This window comes from Nannospalax galili, unplaced genomic scaffold (genome assembly GCF_000622305.1).
Source record: "Nannospalax galili isolate Female #2095 unplaced genomic scaffold, S.galili_v1.0 scaffold1051, whole genome shotgun sequence".
Taxonomy (NCBI): Eukaryota; Metazoa; Chordata; class Mammalia; order Rodentia; family Spalacidae; genus Nannospalax; species Nannospalax galili.
The window spans coordinates 6,880,964-6,894,979 of NW_008331995.1; the positions used below are offsets into that span (position 1 = coordinate 6,880,964).

A 14,016-nucleotide genomic window follows, 5' to 3' on the forward strand; every position below is an offset into this window, starting at 1 on the left:
TTCCCAAGCTGTCAGTCACTGGTCATACACATATAATAAAGGAACCACTACTGTTTATGGTTCGTCACTGAATGATTTCTCAGAGTTGCTAATTGCTCTGCTTTTCATTCAGACAAGTTGATTCTATTTAAGGGCTACCATTTTTCTTTCCTTTATTCTCATTCCTTTTTTTCTTTCTCTTGCTTTCTTGCTATGTAGCCAAGATGACTTAAATTTCAGAACTTCTCTACCATACTTCCTGAGTGCTGAGTTTAGAGACACGCACCACTGTGCCTGGTTTATGGGTACCGGGGGTCAAACCTAGGGCTTCATGCATACTAGGCAAGCACTCTACCAACTAAGCTACAGCCTGAACCCTCCCTTTTATTTTTCTTTGTGTGCGAACAATTCAGCCACTGTGTATAGGCCTAGATAGAGAAGGAACAGACGTGTCAGTGGACACCTGATGGCTCTGCCTGTGCAGTGCCACTTCCTCCTCTGCTGAGAACACCTGCCATTCCTACACAAGGAATTCTCTTATTCTCGAAGGTCCAGTTCTGGTGGTCTCCTCTCAGTGTTCACGAGCCCCATCCTTCCCATCAGCACACCTAACTCTCTGAGACGAACAAACCACCCTGTGCGTTGCAAGAATTTCACCATTCAGTCTCAGCTTAAAAGTCACTTTTCCTGGGAAGGCCTTCCCTGGACATATCACTATCATTCGCCATTTGTCAATTTCCATCAGTGGCAATTAAAAGTTAATCATTACATCATTTCTTTGCTTACTTATTTCTCACCAGCAGTAGCTGTAGCATGTTTTAAAAGAATAAATACGGTGACAGACACAACTTCTCCAGGGTATGTCTTTCAACTTCTTTTTGGTAACAGAATACCTTGAGTTAATAGTTTCGGCTATGGCTCCCCACCTTGAGACAGTACTTCCCAGTCTCCTTTGCAACAAGACACAGTGACTTCCTGAAGGACAGGGCTTGTTGTAGGCTCTCTTTCACCTTCTTTAGCAACACCCAACTGAGTATTGGAAAGTTCTCAACGTAGAATTACATACCATTCTGTGATTAACTACAGAAGGTGAAGGGGGATTGCATGCTATCTGGCACACGTGCTATAAATTAAAGTATGGCGTAAAACAAGATGTATCTACTCAGTGGAAAAATTCCTTTAACCTATTGGGCCCTTACAGCATTCTGAAAGGCAAGAGTATAGATAGAATTCTTTGAACTTGACAGATGGGAAAGTGAAGACTCAGAGAGTGCCAGCTCTAGGCCAGCCAGCAGGTCAGTGAGAATGCAGAACTGTTCTTATTTCAAATCCGTGTTACAGGATTGGCGGTGTCCTCCCACTGAGTCTGCAGGTTGTAACAATCAGATTGATTACTGGTGTGGCTGAAGCTTAATTATATACTTTACAAACAGGATGGACTGGTCTCCAGACCACATTGTATAATCCAGTGTTTCTCTTTCACATCAAACCGTACGTTGTATTGATGTAGACAGTGTGATTGGGCAGTGCATGCTCTCCTGGTCCAGCGTTAATCATTTCTAGAACTGAAATAGGTGGTAGACAGACCTTCTGATAGAGGTCCAGAGAAGCTGGTGGTGGAAAGAGCAAGGAGAGGTTGAAATGGTCAAGGTGGCTGTGCTTAGAAAAATAAGCCAGGCACTGCGTTTATGACAAGTGAACAGAAGGCTTTTGTGTTGTTACTTAAAGCATCTGGCTCTAGGCATTAATTCCAACAGTTTTAAAAACTAAAGTCAGTTAACTGAAGGCCAAGAATCCTTTCCCATCCTCAGAGGCCCTGGGGTGATAGTGTGCATCACAAAGCTCTCTTAGCATGTTATAATGCAAAAAGATGCTAATCTTGAAAGGCACTTCATCCCAGGATGGTCTAGGTGACACCTGGACTAGCACGCCATGTCAGTCTCCCATCTCTACTCTCTGACAGGCCCTGGTTTTCCCAGGTGAACTCCTCGCCGGAGGGCCTGAGCTCAGGTATGACACACTCACTAATGCCTTTCTCACCCACTGTGGCGCTGTCTGGCTCTTTGCTTTTTTTTTTTTTCTTGAAACACTAAATGAACAATCAAAACCTATTAAAAGGCTCCGTTAGTAGCTATATACTAACTTGCCTAGCGTACATGAAGCCCTGAATTTGAACCCCAACATTGCATAAGCTGGGTATGGTGGTACACACTTATAATCCTAGCACTGGGAAGTTGGAGGCGGGAGAATCAGAAATTCAAGATCATCCTTGGCTATATAGCAAGTTCAAGGCCAGTCTGGGCTATAGAAGATCCTGTTTAAATAAATAAATAAATATTTATATCACATCTTCAGGCATTATGAGTAATGAATTGGGAAGAGAAGGGCTTGCAAGTCCTGAAAATAGGGACTTCCTGCCATACTGGAACTGATTTGTAACAATGTTGGATCCCTCTCTAACATTAGTCCATGAATATTTCCCAGCTCCTCTTCAACTGCCCGCCTCCCTCAGTCTCAAGAAACTATTACTCATTATCTAGCGGCATCTCTTCATCAGGCATGAGTGGAATGGAATATAATCTCAGTTCTCACACCCTCCCTCATCCAGTCAGTGTCATTGCCGTTGGCAGGTGAGGAAGCCAGTTTAAAGGAGAGATGTGTCCAAAGTCACACAGAAAATAGGGGCTGAGGATGTATCTCAGTGGCAGAAACTTAATTAACCTGTTCAAGGCCCTAGGTTCGATCCCCAGCTCTGAAAAATACATATAAACATACATACATATAGAAACTCACACATAGCACAAAGACCACACAAGAAAGAGATATCAGGACCAGGGTCTAGGATGTTCCCTCACATCCTGTGGTGCTTCACTGACAGAAAAATCACTTGTGGTGTAGTCTCTACCACCCCCACCACCCCACCTCTAGCCTGGCAAAAAACAAACAAACAAAAAAACAACAGGAAAAAAAAACATTTAAAGTTAAAATAATCAAGAGCGCTCGCTGGTGTTCTGGTAGATAAAGTAAATGGTCTTCAACATTTATAGGCAATAATTAACAGACATTATCTAGAGGTGCTGGCAGGCCTTTGCTGGCAGACCTTGAACAACCCCTATTTTAAAACTGCCTTTTGGTGTCAGTCTCTCTGATTCTTGGTACATTTTCTTGGCCTGTTTTTATGCCAACCAGGAAGGCATATGGCTCAAGAGGCCAGGCATGGTATGGCCTCCCTCAGAGCCTTGGTAACATTCGAGTTTGTCAATGTGACCTTGATTCCTTCCTAGCCACTAGAGAACTTGCTGCATGCCCAGGTACTGAAGCATGGTCCTTTGATGCCAGTGCTCACAGCCCTTTAAATCAACATGCTTTTAATATATGCAATGCGAGTTGAGCCAGGAAAGGACTCTCAGAATGCTCTCCTGCCCATTAAACTCAAATCATTAGGGCACAGAAAGGATAAGCCCACGAAAGCAGGATTCATCATCAGACTGTAACAAAAGGGAGCAGGCAGCAAACCAAAGCACCTGAAATGATAGATAAAGGGAACACAAGATGCAAAGAGAGGAGAGGAGCACTAAGGTCCTGCTGGGAGTGACTGACAGGTCTTGAAAATGAAATAGCAAAACTGCAAATTGAAGAAAGGAAGTGGCTTCTGACCCCTGTCTAGACTCTGGAATGAACAAGAAAACCTGATTATGATCAGTGTGAAGTGATACATGCCAATTTTTATGAAGCTGCGAATGTAAAGAAAGGCTCGTGAGTCATGTGCACATGAGAGGAAAACTAAGTGCAGTGTTTGCTGGGAAGACTCTGACTCACCATTATTTGGGGGAGAAAGTCTGGTTGCTTGTTTTCACTTTTTTTTTGGTTTTTCAGCAGAGCAAACATATATTTATTAAGGAAAACTGAGAAAGAACTCCCCAGAGTGGAAGGGGCTACGTGGGAGGAGCACTGAGACTGCTTGTTCTTCTCAGAGGCATTTATTTACATGCTGTGAGAATCACATTCTTAATAAGCCGTTCTTATTAAGAAATTAGTTATGAGTTGACTTAAGTTCTATTTTGCATGTAAGATTCAGAAAACCAGCAAGATGCCCTGGATGCTCTTCTTTTAAAAAGTAAAATTTGAGCTAGGTGTGGTGGCATCATCTTAAATCCCAGCACTCGGGAGGCAGAGGCAGGTGGATCTGTGATTCTAAGACCAGCCTGGTCTATATAGAGAACTCCAGGTCAGTCAGGGCCACATAGTGAGATCCTGTCTCAATTAAAAAGAAAGAAAGAGGGGCTGGAGAGATGGCTCAGCGGTTAAGAACACTGACTGTTCTTGCCGAAGACCTGAGTTCGAATCCCAGCACCCACATGGCAGCTAACAACTGTCCGTAATTCCAGTTCCAGGGGATCTGACAGCCTTTTCTGTCCTCTGTGGGCATTGCATGACACAGGTGCACTCACCTACATGCAGGCAATACACGACCCTAAAAAGAAAATAAAAAAATAAATAAAAAGAAAGAAAGAAAGAGAGAAAGAAAGAAAATACAGAGAAAAGAGTAAAATTCAGGAGAATCCATACATTGGCTTGGCTGAGACTCTGTATTATGATCTGAACCACCACTTCTCTGCCCTCCCCACAATGGATATGTCATGTCCACCAAAAGAGAAGTTCTAGCTAGATGTGATAATCCCAGCACTGGGCGGACGGTAGACAGGAGGATTGTGACAATCACTTAATAAGATTATGCATGTCCACATAATGAAACACTAAATAGTTTTAAAAAATGGCAAGAGAGCTGGGGATGTAATGTTTGCCTAGCTTGTGCAAGGCTCTGGGTTTGATCCCCAGCATCACAAAGCAAAAAACAAAAGAAAGCAAAGCACCGTATTTCTTATTCAAATTGCTCTTGCTCACAGGGCTGACAGAGAGAACATGCTAGCTATATAGCTCCATGCGTGCTCTTGCTGTTGCTCACACAAGAGAATATGGTGTTGAATCTTGTTTTCTTGTATTCATTGGTAGTTCTCTAGTAAGTGGCCTCAACGCTCAACTAGTCTGGTTCAGGAGAGCTGGATGCATGTGGGAAGGAGAGCCATGGTCTACACAAGGCCACCTTTCATGTTATATGTGTTAGTGTCACAACCATGAAGTGGGGACAAGGAGGGCTTTTGGCTTTTCTAACTCAAGGAAGATTATGAGCATTGATCAGTGTTAGACGGTGTCTGGGAAGACTCAGAGTCCATGGTCTGATTCCAGGGTTGCTTTATGAAGAATCTAGCAAGAGATAGGTGAATGCCTAAGAGCTGTTTCAGACTGAGATGTCAGGTTGACAAAGCAGCCAGGCTGACCATGGGCTGTTATTAAGAGGCCACTGTTTCATTCCTGCAGCCCCTATGAATGGCAGCAGAGCACAGGGAGAGTAGCAAACCCACCCAGGCAACATGGTTCAGTCTTTATCTCACTGTAATACTAAGGATGCCACTGAACTGTGATCTATAGACTCATCAGTTCTTACAGGTGACAATGTATGTACTATACACTTATACTTGAGTCAAGAGAAATAACTTCATTAACAAGTCTTTTTTTCCTTTAGCTTTTCCACTTTTTAAATTTTTGAGACAGAGTCTCATGTAGCCCAGGTTGGCCTCAAGCTCACTATGCAGCAGAGGGTGACTTTTAACTTCTGATCCTCTTGTTTTCACATCTTAAGTATTAGGATTACAGGTGTGTGATGCTGCAATGCCCATCTTTATATTCGGATCTTCAATGATGAACAGTATAACTTATTTATCTCTAGAAAACTCAAATCATATAGACTATGGCCTTTTAGTTCATTACTTATTTTTTTCTTTACAGAAAACAGATATATTTACTATAAAAAACTATGAAACAAAGTAAGTAAAAAAGTAGCTTCAGTCATAGAAAGATTGCTTATAATCATGTTATTGAGAAATTATCAGTAGAAAATTTTTGGACTTAAAATCTGCTTTACTGGGGCTGGAGAGATGGCTCAGTGGTTAAGAGCACTGACTGTTCTTGCACAGGACTTAGGTTCGATTCCCAGCACCCTCATGGGGGCTACGAACCATCCTTAACTCCAGTTCCAAGGGAATCCGAAGCCTTCTTCCGACCTCCGCGGCATTGCACAACATGTGTGCACTCACATACAAGCAGGCAATACACTCATACACATAAAATAATAAAAATAAGCCAGGCATGGTGGCGCATGCCTGTAGTCCCAGCAGTTGGGAGGCAGAGGCAGGCAGATTGCTGAGTTCAAGGCCAGCCTGGTCTACAGGACGAGTTCCAGGACAGCTGGGCCTACAGGGAGACCCTGCTTCAAAAAGACAAAAAAAAAAAGAGACAAAAAAAAGAATAAAAATAAATAAATAAAATATTTTTAAAAATCTGCCTTACTATTGAGCCACATAAGAGTGTGTGTGTGTGTGTATGTGTGTGATTTATAAAATGAGTGGCATCTTCTTGCTCATGAGGGGGTTATGAACTATGTTGTGGTCAGAATCTTTGTAGCTAAACCTTAAGTGCATAACTTCAGTTATCACCCTTGGAATAGATGTCCAGATGTGGCTGAGTGTGATGGCACACAGATGTAATCCTAGCAATTGGGAGGTGGAGGCAGAAGAATCAGGAGTTTGAGGAGAGCTGGTGTGACATGAGACCCTGTCTAACAAACAAAAAGATGTTCAGATATGGAATTGTATAAATGGTGCACAAGTAACATTCAGGGTTCTCATAAATATCTGCAGTGGTTCACACTTACTTTCCGAGGCTTCACTTTGTCTTGTAAATCATACTGGCCAATTCCTTTGTAGCTGATTCCAAGCCACCAAGGAAGTCCCTGTTTATCCTAAAAGATGGAAAAAAAATATGAGCACCAAGATCTAGTTGTTAAATCATCTAGAAGTGAAGTAATATTTACCCATTTCCTCCCTTAACATGCATCAACAAGTCAAACGTCTTGGTAAAAAAAAAAACCTTGCTTAGAAATTGAACTGGATTTTCTTAGGATTTCTTCAAACGAGACAACTGTGTGAAAAAAAGTCAACACTGCTGCTATCACACATAAGAATGAAACATTACTGTTTTGACTGAATAGTTGGAGAGGACAAAAAATATAATTCAACCAACAATTAATCCAGTTCCATGTGATTAAAAAAAAAAGACTCTTTGTTCTCTCGATTAACAACCAGCTATAAAGGTTGGGGAAGTTTCCAAAGAGTTACAAAGACAAGAAAAGAGGTTCCAAATCCTCATGCTCATAATACAATGAACAATGAATGGGGCAACTGTTCAACTGTGCACAGCTTGTGTGGATGCCTGTTTTGAGATACACGTGATGAGGAGAGCAAGATTTTTTTTTGTAAATTTCTGTATTAGGACTTTGAAAGAATGCACTGACAGAGGGAAAGAAAAAAATAGGCTTAGATGTGTTTGTAAATGCAATGCAGGATGAGTGAGAATTAAGATTAAGTTGGCACACGTGTTTCGTACAGGGTGTCCTCATTATGAAGGTATGCCTTATCTGATTTCCCCAACATCTGTGATGGGTAAAGATGTCAGCATCATCATGGCACCAAAAGCCTCAAGAACTAAATGTTATAAAATTCTTCTTTCAAAGAAAACTCCCTTCTTCAACTATGTTTTAGCCTTTATCATTAAACTATTTCTCAGCCCACTTCTTCCTGCTTGTCCACTACACAAGAAGACAAAACACACCCATGAGACAGTGGCACTGAAATCCTTCAAAGGTTCCAGCACTTCCCGCAGCTATTCAGGTAACATTGGCCACTGCATGATTCTCATACACAGGGATGATCGAACCAGGACTTGGCGGCATTAGAGAGGTGACTAATTGGAAAACAAAAGTCAGTGGTAGTAGATGTATCCAACATGGATGAGCTAGGACTGCTGGTGCAGTGGATCTGGAAAGCTGGTGTTCAGTCACTGACAGTGTAGCCATTGTGAAAGCTCTGCAGTCTAAAAAGCATTTACCTTTACTGCATAGTAATGGACTCCGTAGGTGGGTAGAGCTTCTACTATTTTCATATACCTACAGAAAATGGATATATAGGTCATAACCTCATTCATTAAAATAGTCGAAGGACCCTTTGGGGGAAAGTTATGTAAGGAAACACAATTTGTTTATATTTCCCGCCTTTAACCATGACTAATCTCATTTTCTCACAATAGAATAATGAACCATTATGGGGAGTAAATGGTCTATACTCCACGGTAGGGGGCTTCTAAGAGATTCTCAACTCAAAAAAGCTACAGGAAATGCTATATTCTACATAATGATTCTTTGACTTACAAATAAATTACATTAAAAACTCATATTGCAAAAAAATTTTTTAAGTAAACACTTGACACCTAAGCAGTAAGAATCAGTGTTTGGGGCTGGAGAGACAGCTCAGAGGTATAGAAAGTTTGCTGCTCTTGCAGAGACCAGAGTTAGTCCCTAGCACCCACACGGAGTGGCTTACAAACCTGTAAGTCCAGTTCCAAGGCACCCATTGCCATCTTCTGACCTCTGTGGGCACCCCACTACTCATGGCAGTCACACACAGACACACACACATACACATATATGTAAATAAAATAATTTTTAAAATTCATTAAAATTTTTTACTGATTTATTTTTATTTTGTGCATATGAATATTTTGCCTGTATGTACGTAAGTGCACCCATGTGTGCAAGGTTTGTAGAGGCCAGAAGAGGGTGTCAGATTCCCTGGAACTGGAGCTATGGATGGTTGTTAGCCACCATGTGGGTACTGGGAGCTGAACCCAGGTTCTCTGCAAGAGCAGCTAGTGCTCTTAACTGCTGAACTATCTCTTCAGCCCCCAACAATTTCTTTTTAAAAATAACTTTGTTGCCACCATAGTTGGGGAAGTTAGGAAAAAAAAAATAAAAAAACCAGCTTTTAAGCTGTGTATAGTGGCAGTGAATGATTGTATTCCCAACACTCAATAGTAAGTGTAATAGTAACTGAGGCCAGCCTAATTTACATATTCAGCTCTAAGCCAGCCTGGGCTACATAGTGAGACCCTGTCTCTAAAAACAAAACAACAACAACAACAAAACCACTTTGAGGTCATGTTCATGATAAATAACAAAGATTAAGTTTTTCCACGTGTTGACTATGGTCAAGTTCTAACTGTAATGTATGCAGTAGTTCTTAGAAACATATATTTTAAAAGAGTGAATTTATAATTGTAACCTGACTAAAACCACATCCTGGGCTGCTGATATGGCTCAGTTGGTAGTATGTTTGCCTAGCTTGCATGAAGCCCTGAGTTTGATCTCTAGCACCACATAAACTGTGCATGGTGGTGCACACCTGTGATCCTAGCACTAGGAAGTAGAGGCAGGAGGATCAGAAGTTCAAAGTCATCCTTGGCTACACAGTGATTTCAAGACCAGCCCAAGCTATACGAGACTCTATTTAAAAAAAAAAAAAAAAAAAAGGCAGCTTTCACTTGGGAAACAGGGGCGGGTGGATCTCTGGAGACTAAGGCCAGCTTGATCTCAAAAATACCAAAACAAATGACAAAATACCCCCAAAAAACCATACTCCTCAAAAATAAAAATTAAGGGGCTGGAGAGATGACTCAGTAGTTAAGAGTGCTGGCTGCTCTTGTAGAGGACCCAGGTTAGGTTTTCAGCACCCACATGGAGGCTAACAACTGTCTATAACTATAGTTTCAGGGGATCTGATGTTCTCTTCTGGCCTCTAGGCACTGCCTATGTAAGGTGCACTTACATATATGCAGCAAAACACTCATACACATAAAATAAAAATAAAGTTTAGCCAGGTGTGGTGGCGCACGCCTTTAATCCCAGCACTTGGGAGGCAGAGGCAGGTGGATCTCTGTTAGTAAGTTTCAGGACAGCTGGGGCTACGGGAAGACCCTGTCTCAAAAAGACCAAAAAATAAAAAGGTTTAAAACTAAGGTGATGATCCCATTGCTTCTATTTTTAATACTTATAGAGGCCCTTTAAGGCTTTGGAGTGGACTGAATTGTGTAAGATTGTTTCTCTGCCCCCAAGTAGCTGAAGTTCCTGTTTAATTTGAGGGCACTGTTTTTTAAATAAATAATTTATTGAGAATTTTATACATGCATATAAGGTGTTTTGATCAAATCCATGCCCACTCCCGGACTTCTTAATGACATTCTGAAGATTAATTTCTTTGGACATTGTAATCACTAACTAAACAATTTCTTAAGTAATTGCCTTGCATGTAAATGAATATAAGGGGCTGGGTGAACCTGCCAAAGTCAAGCAGCAATTAAACTGCACAAGCCATATGTAGTGATTTGCACTCTACAAACAGTGCTAGCCAAATTAAACAGTCTAACTTTTGTAGCCATACCATGATCACAAGAGGCAGAAACACTGTATTTTAGTAAATGCCCCTCCTAATATACTCATCAGCCTGACTAAAGTCTTTCTGGGAAATTATTTATCCTAACTCCTTCTCCTACTCCCTACCTTCCCCTCACATCCAGCTCAGGAATGGAAAGAATCAAGCTGTCAAGGATTCAACCTCAGACCTGCTAACTTCTGCCTTGAGGATCACAGGCGTGCTATGAAAATGGAATTTGGGTTAGGAGTGTGAGGAAGACTCGCTCTCAAGAGACAGGTGACCTGAGTCCTAGCCTCACTTCTCATAGGCCCTGTGCTGTGCTCAGAAGTTATTATTGTTGTTTCTTACAGTTATGGCCATAAGAGTTACTCTCCAGTTACTAGAGCAATCATGCATTTCAAAAGCAGATTGGCTTTCATAATCTTAGAAGGTTAATATAGCAGGCGAATTCTTAATAAGTCAGTGTTAACTCTATCAAAGAGTACAGAAGTTGGGTGTGATGGCTGTTGCCTATAGTTCCAGCACTTGGGAGGCAGATGGAGGCAGGAAGACCAGAAATTCAAGGTCATCTTTGGCTACACAGTGAGTTCAAGGCCAATTGGTCCACATGAGACTATCTTTAATATATGTATATTGTATCATATATATAATATTACACATATACACACATATATGTGTAATGACTATGGTTTGTCCAGATATCCAACATCAAATACACTGTGTGTTCTACCCAAAGTAGAAATTCAGTCACAAACTGAATTTCCATCTTCTCTTTGAAAGTATCAGAAGATATGACACCATCATGCCTGAACGCCAAAGCTAAATCATCTTCCCTGTGCCTGGGTTGACAACTCTCAGTCTACTACAGTCTTCACCCCTAGGTGTGGCCAACATTTCTTTCTGTTATCTGCCCAACACTGGGAGGCATCTGAGCTGATGACACTGATGTATGGAATGGCCAAGATATTTTCTTTAAATAGAAACATTAAAATTATATCTAAGAAAACAAAAGATACTTACTGGACCACAGCTTGACCCCGAGTTAGACCTTTGATTTTCAAATAGTGCTCAATCACCCTGTCCTCACTGTAAACAGCAAAACAGAAATGGTGACATGTGGTTATTGGAGACTTGGATTCCATTTTAAGATTCTCAGGCTGAGAGAAAAGGCCCTCACCATCTTTCTTGGGATACAGAGTGAGAGGGACCATTGTTGCTGTTCACCACTTGTTCCTGAACTCCAGAAATCTAACTACTTCCATTATGATCTTTAACTTTTAATATGTCTGTGTAATACATTGCACTGGTTAGCTTTAGTTGTCAACTTGACACACCTGGGTAGAGGGAGCCTCAATTGGGAAATTGCCTCCATTGGACTGGCCTGTGGCCATGTCTATAGAGTATTTTCTTGATTTTTTTTTTTTTTAGTGATGTGGGAGGGCCCACCCCATTGTGGGCAGCGCCACCCCTGGGCAGGTTCTGTATTATTTAAAAAGCAGGCTGAGCATGGGCCAGAGGAGCAAGCCAGCAGAGTGCATTCCTCCATGACCTGTGGTCCAGCTCCTACCTCCAGGTTCCTATCCTGAGTTCCTATCTTGAGCTCCCTCAGTGATGAACTGTGACTTTGGGAGATGTAAGCTAAATAAATCCTTTCCTTTCCAAGTTGGTATTGGTCAGAGTGTTCTGTTACAACAATGGAGAAACAAACTAGAACATACACCTTACACCATTTACTAGGAAAGGAAATAAGATCAATTTCTCAAACGGAAAACTAATATTTTAGATAGCACACAATGAATCTAAAATAGAAATACTAGATACTATTTGGAGAATATTATTGAGGTCATTTTGAAACAATGACCTGCTCTTCTGTTTTGGATTTTAAAAAGGAAATCTGTAAGCATTAGGCATTAAATAACAGCTCTTTGAGTTATTCAGAACCATTTTAAACCATGGACTGTGGATGTGGCTCAGTTGGTAGGGTGCTTTCCTAGCATGCGCAGAGCCCTGGGTTCAACCTCCAGGACCACATAAACCAGGCATGGTAGCCCACAACGGCAATCCTAGAACTCGGGAAGTGGAGGCAGGAGGATCAGAAGTTCAAGGTCATCCTTAACTACATAAAGAATTCCAGACAAGCCTGGGCTACATGAAAAACTATCTGCAAAAAAAAAAAAAGTTTTGGGAGAATTAAACATGCTTTGGTGTGCACACTGTCTGAAATGCTCTTATTATGACTGTGTTCAGACCAAGTGCCATGGAGAAGACCCTCCACTATTACCCTGGTGAGAGGAGACTATGCTGGAGTCTGATGACCTTGAGCATCAGTCAATGACTTCACCCCACTTTCAGACCCAGCTTTTACCTTAATTTTCAGGTAGCTTTACTAGTCAGGAATAACCTAAAAGACTAAATACACTTCTAATATAACCAATCACTCCCCCCCCCCACACTTTTTTTCTTAAAAAAAAGAAAGTTCCATTTAACAATGATTTGTTGAAAACATTCTGGAGTCAGGATGCAATGTGGCTTCTGTATTTAATCCCACTATACATTTGGAAAATATATTCTATTTTTCTTTATTTATTTTTAATATTTTATTTATTATTTATTATTATTATTTATGTGTATGCGTGTATTGCCTGCATGTAACTTTTTTTCTTAAAAAAAAGAAAGTTCCATTTAACAATGATTTGTTGAAAACATTCTGGAGTCAGGATGCAATGTGGCTTCTGTATTTAATCCCACTATACATTTGGAAAATATATTCTATTTTTCTTTATTTATTTTTAATATTTTATTTATTATTTATTATTATTATTTATGTGTATGCGTGTATTGCCTGCATGTAGGTAAGTGCACCCGTGTTGTGCAATGTGCACGGGGGACAGAAGAGGCTGTCGCTGAGCCATCTCTCCAGCCCCAATATATTCTATTTAAAGCTATCAAAGGAGAGTATTTTATAATCTTTAATTTATGTGTGTGTGTGTGTGTGTGTGTGTGTATTCAAAGGAAGACAATCTTCAGGATTTGGAGACCGAAACTTAGGAGAACTATAGGAAATACAAGAAATTTAAAAGAAAAAAGTGATTGTCTTTAATTTCCTGTCAAGTACACAGTGCTTAATGGGGGCCATGGCTGTAGCTCAGGGGTTGTTCTGGCTTACCAGTAGGCAAGTGAGGGATGCTCCTGAAGGGTTTTGGTTGGAAAGACTGGCAGTGACTTCAAATCTTTCCTGGCGTTCTCATCACTAGAAAGAAATACAATGTGGTAATATCAGGATTGTCACTTGAAAAGATATCCAACCAGGCCACATAATAAGTTACTATAGTACTTTTGTCTCTGCCAAAACATTGCAGTCAACACACTGCACATGTACTAGAGACAGCCATCAAGTGACACAACCAAGTCATATACTTTAAAGTCTATAATACCTTCTCTATGAGTCAATTTTATCACACACTATGAATAGAATTGGGTGGTTTCCATACTGTCCTATTGCACAGCATTCTTCATACTTCATTACACATTTTCTCCATGTTCCTGTAGCATGCTCCTAGTCATCTTTAGTAGCACCATAGTATTCAGTGTGTTGGAATACCAGTTATCATAGAACCAGAATGTCAACAAGATCTTATATGTATCCTTGTATCCT

General features: G+C 40.8%; 1 protein-coding gene across 2 annotated transcripts in view; it reads right to left on the minus strand.

The window, feature by feature from the left end:
• Window positions 1-14,016, minus strand: part of Frmd4b (FERM domain containing 4B) — a 372,580-nt gene that overhangs the window by 34,430 nt on the left and 324,134 nt on the right. For both annotated transcript variants that reach the window (XM_017796628.2, XM_008827145.3), the window contains 4 exons: window positions 13,528-13,611; window positions 11,382-11,447; window positions 7,984-8,041; window positions 6,752-6,838 (listed from right to left, as the gene is read on the minus strand). In XM_017796628.2, the coding sequence (XP_017652117.1) occupies window positions 6,752-6,838; window positions 7,984-8,041; window positions 11,382-11,447; window positions 13,528-13,611 (295 nt within the window). The remainder of the gene's footprint in view (window positions 1-6,751; window positions 6,839-7,983; window positions 8,042-11,381; window positions 11,448-13,527; window positions 13,612-14,016) is intronic.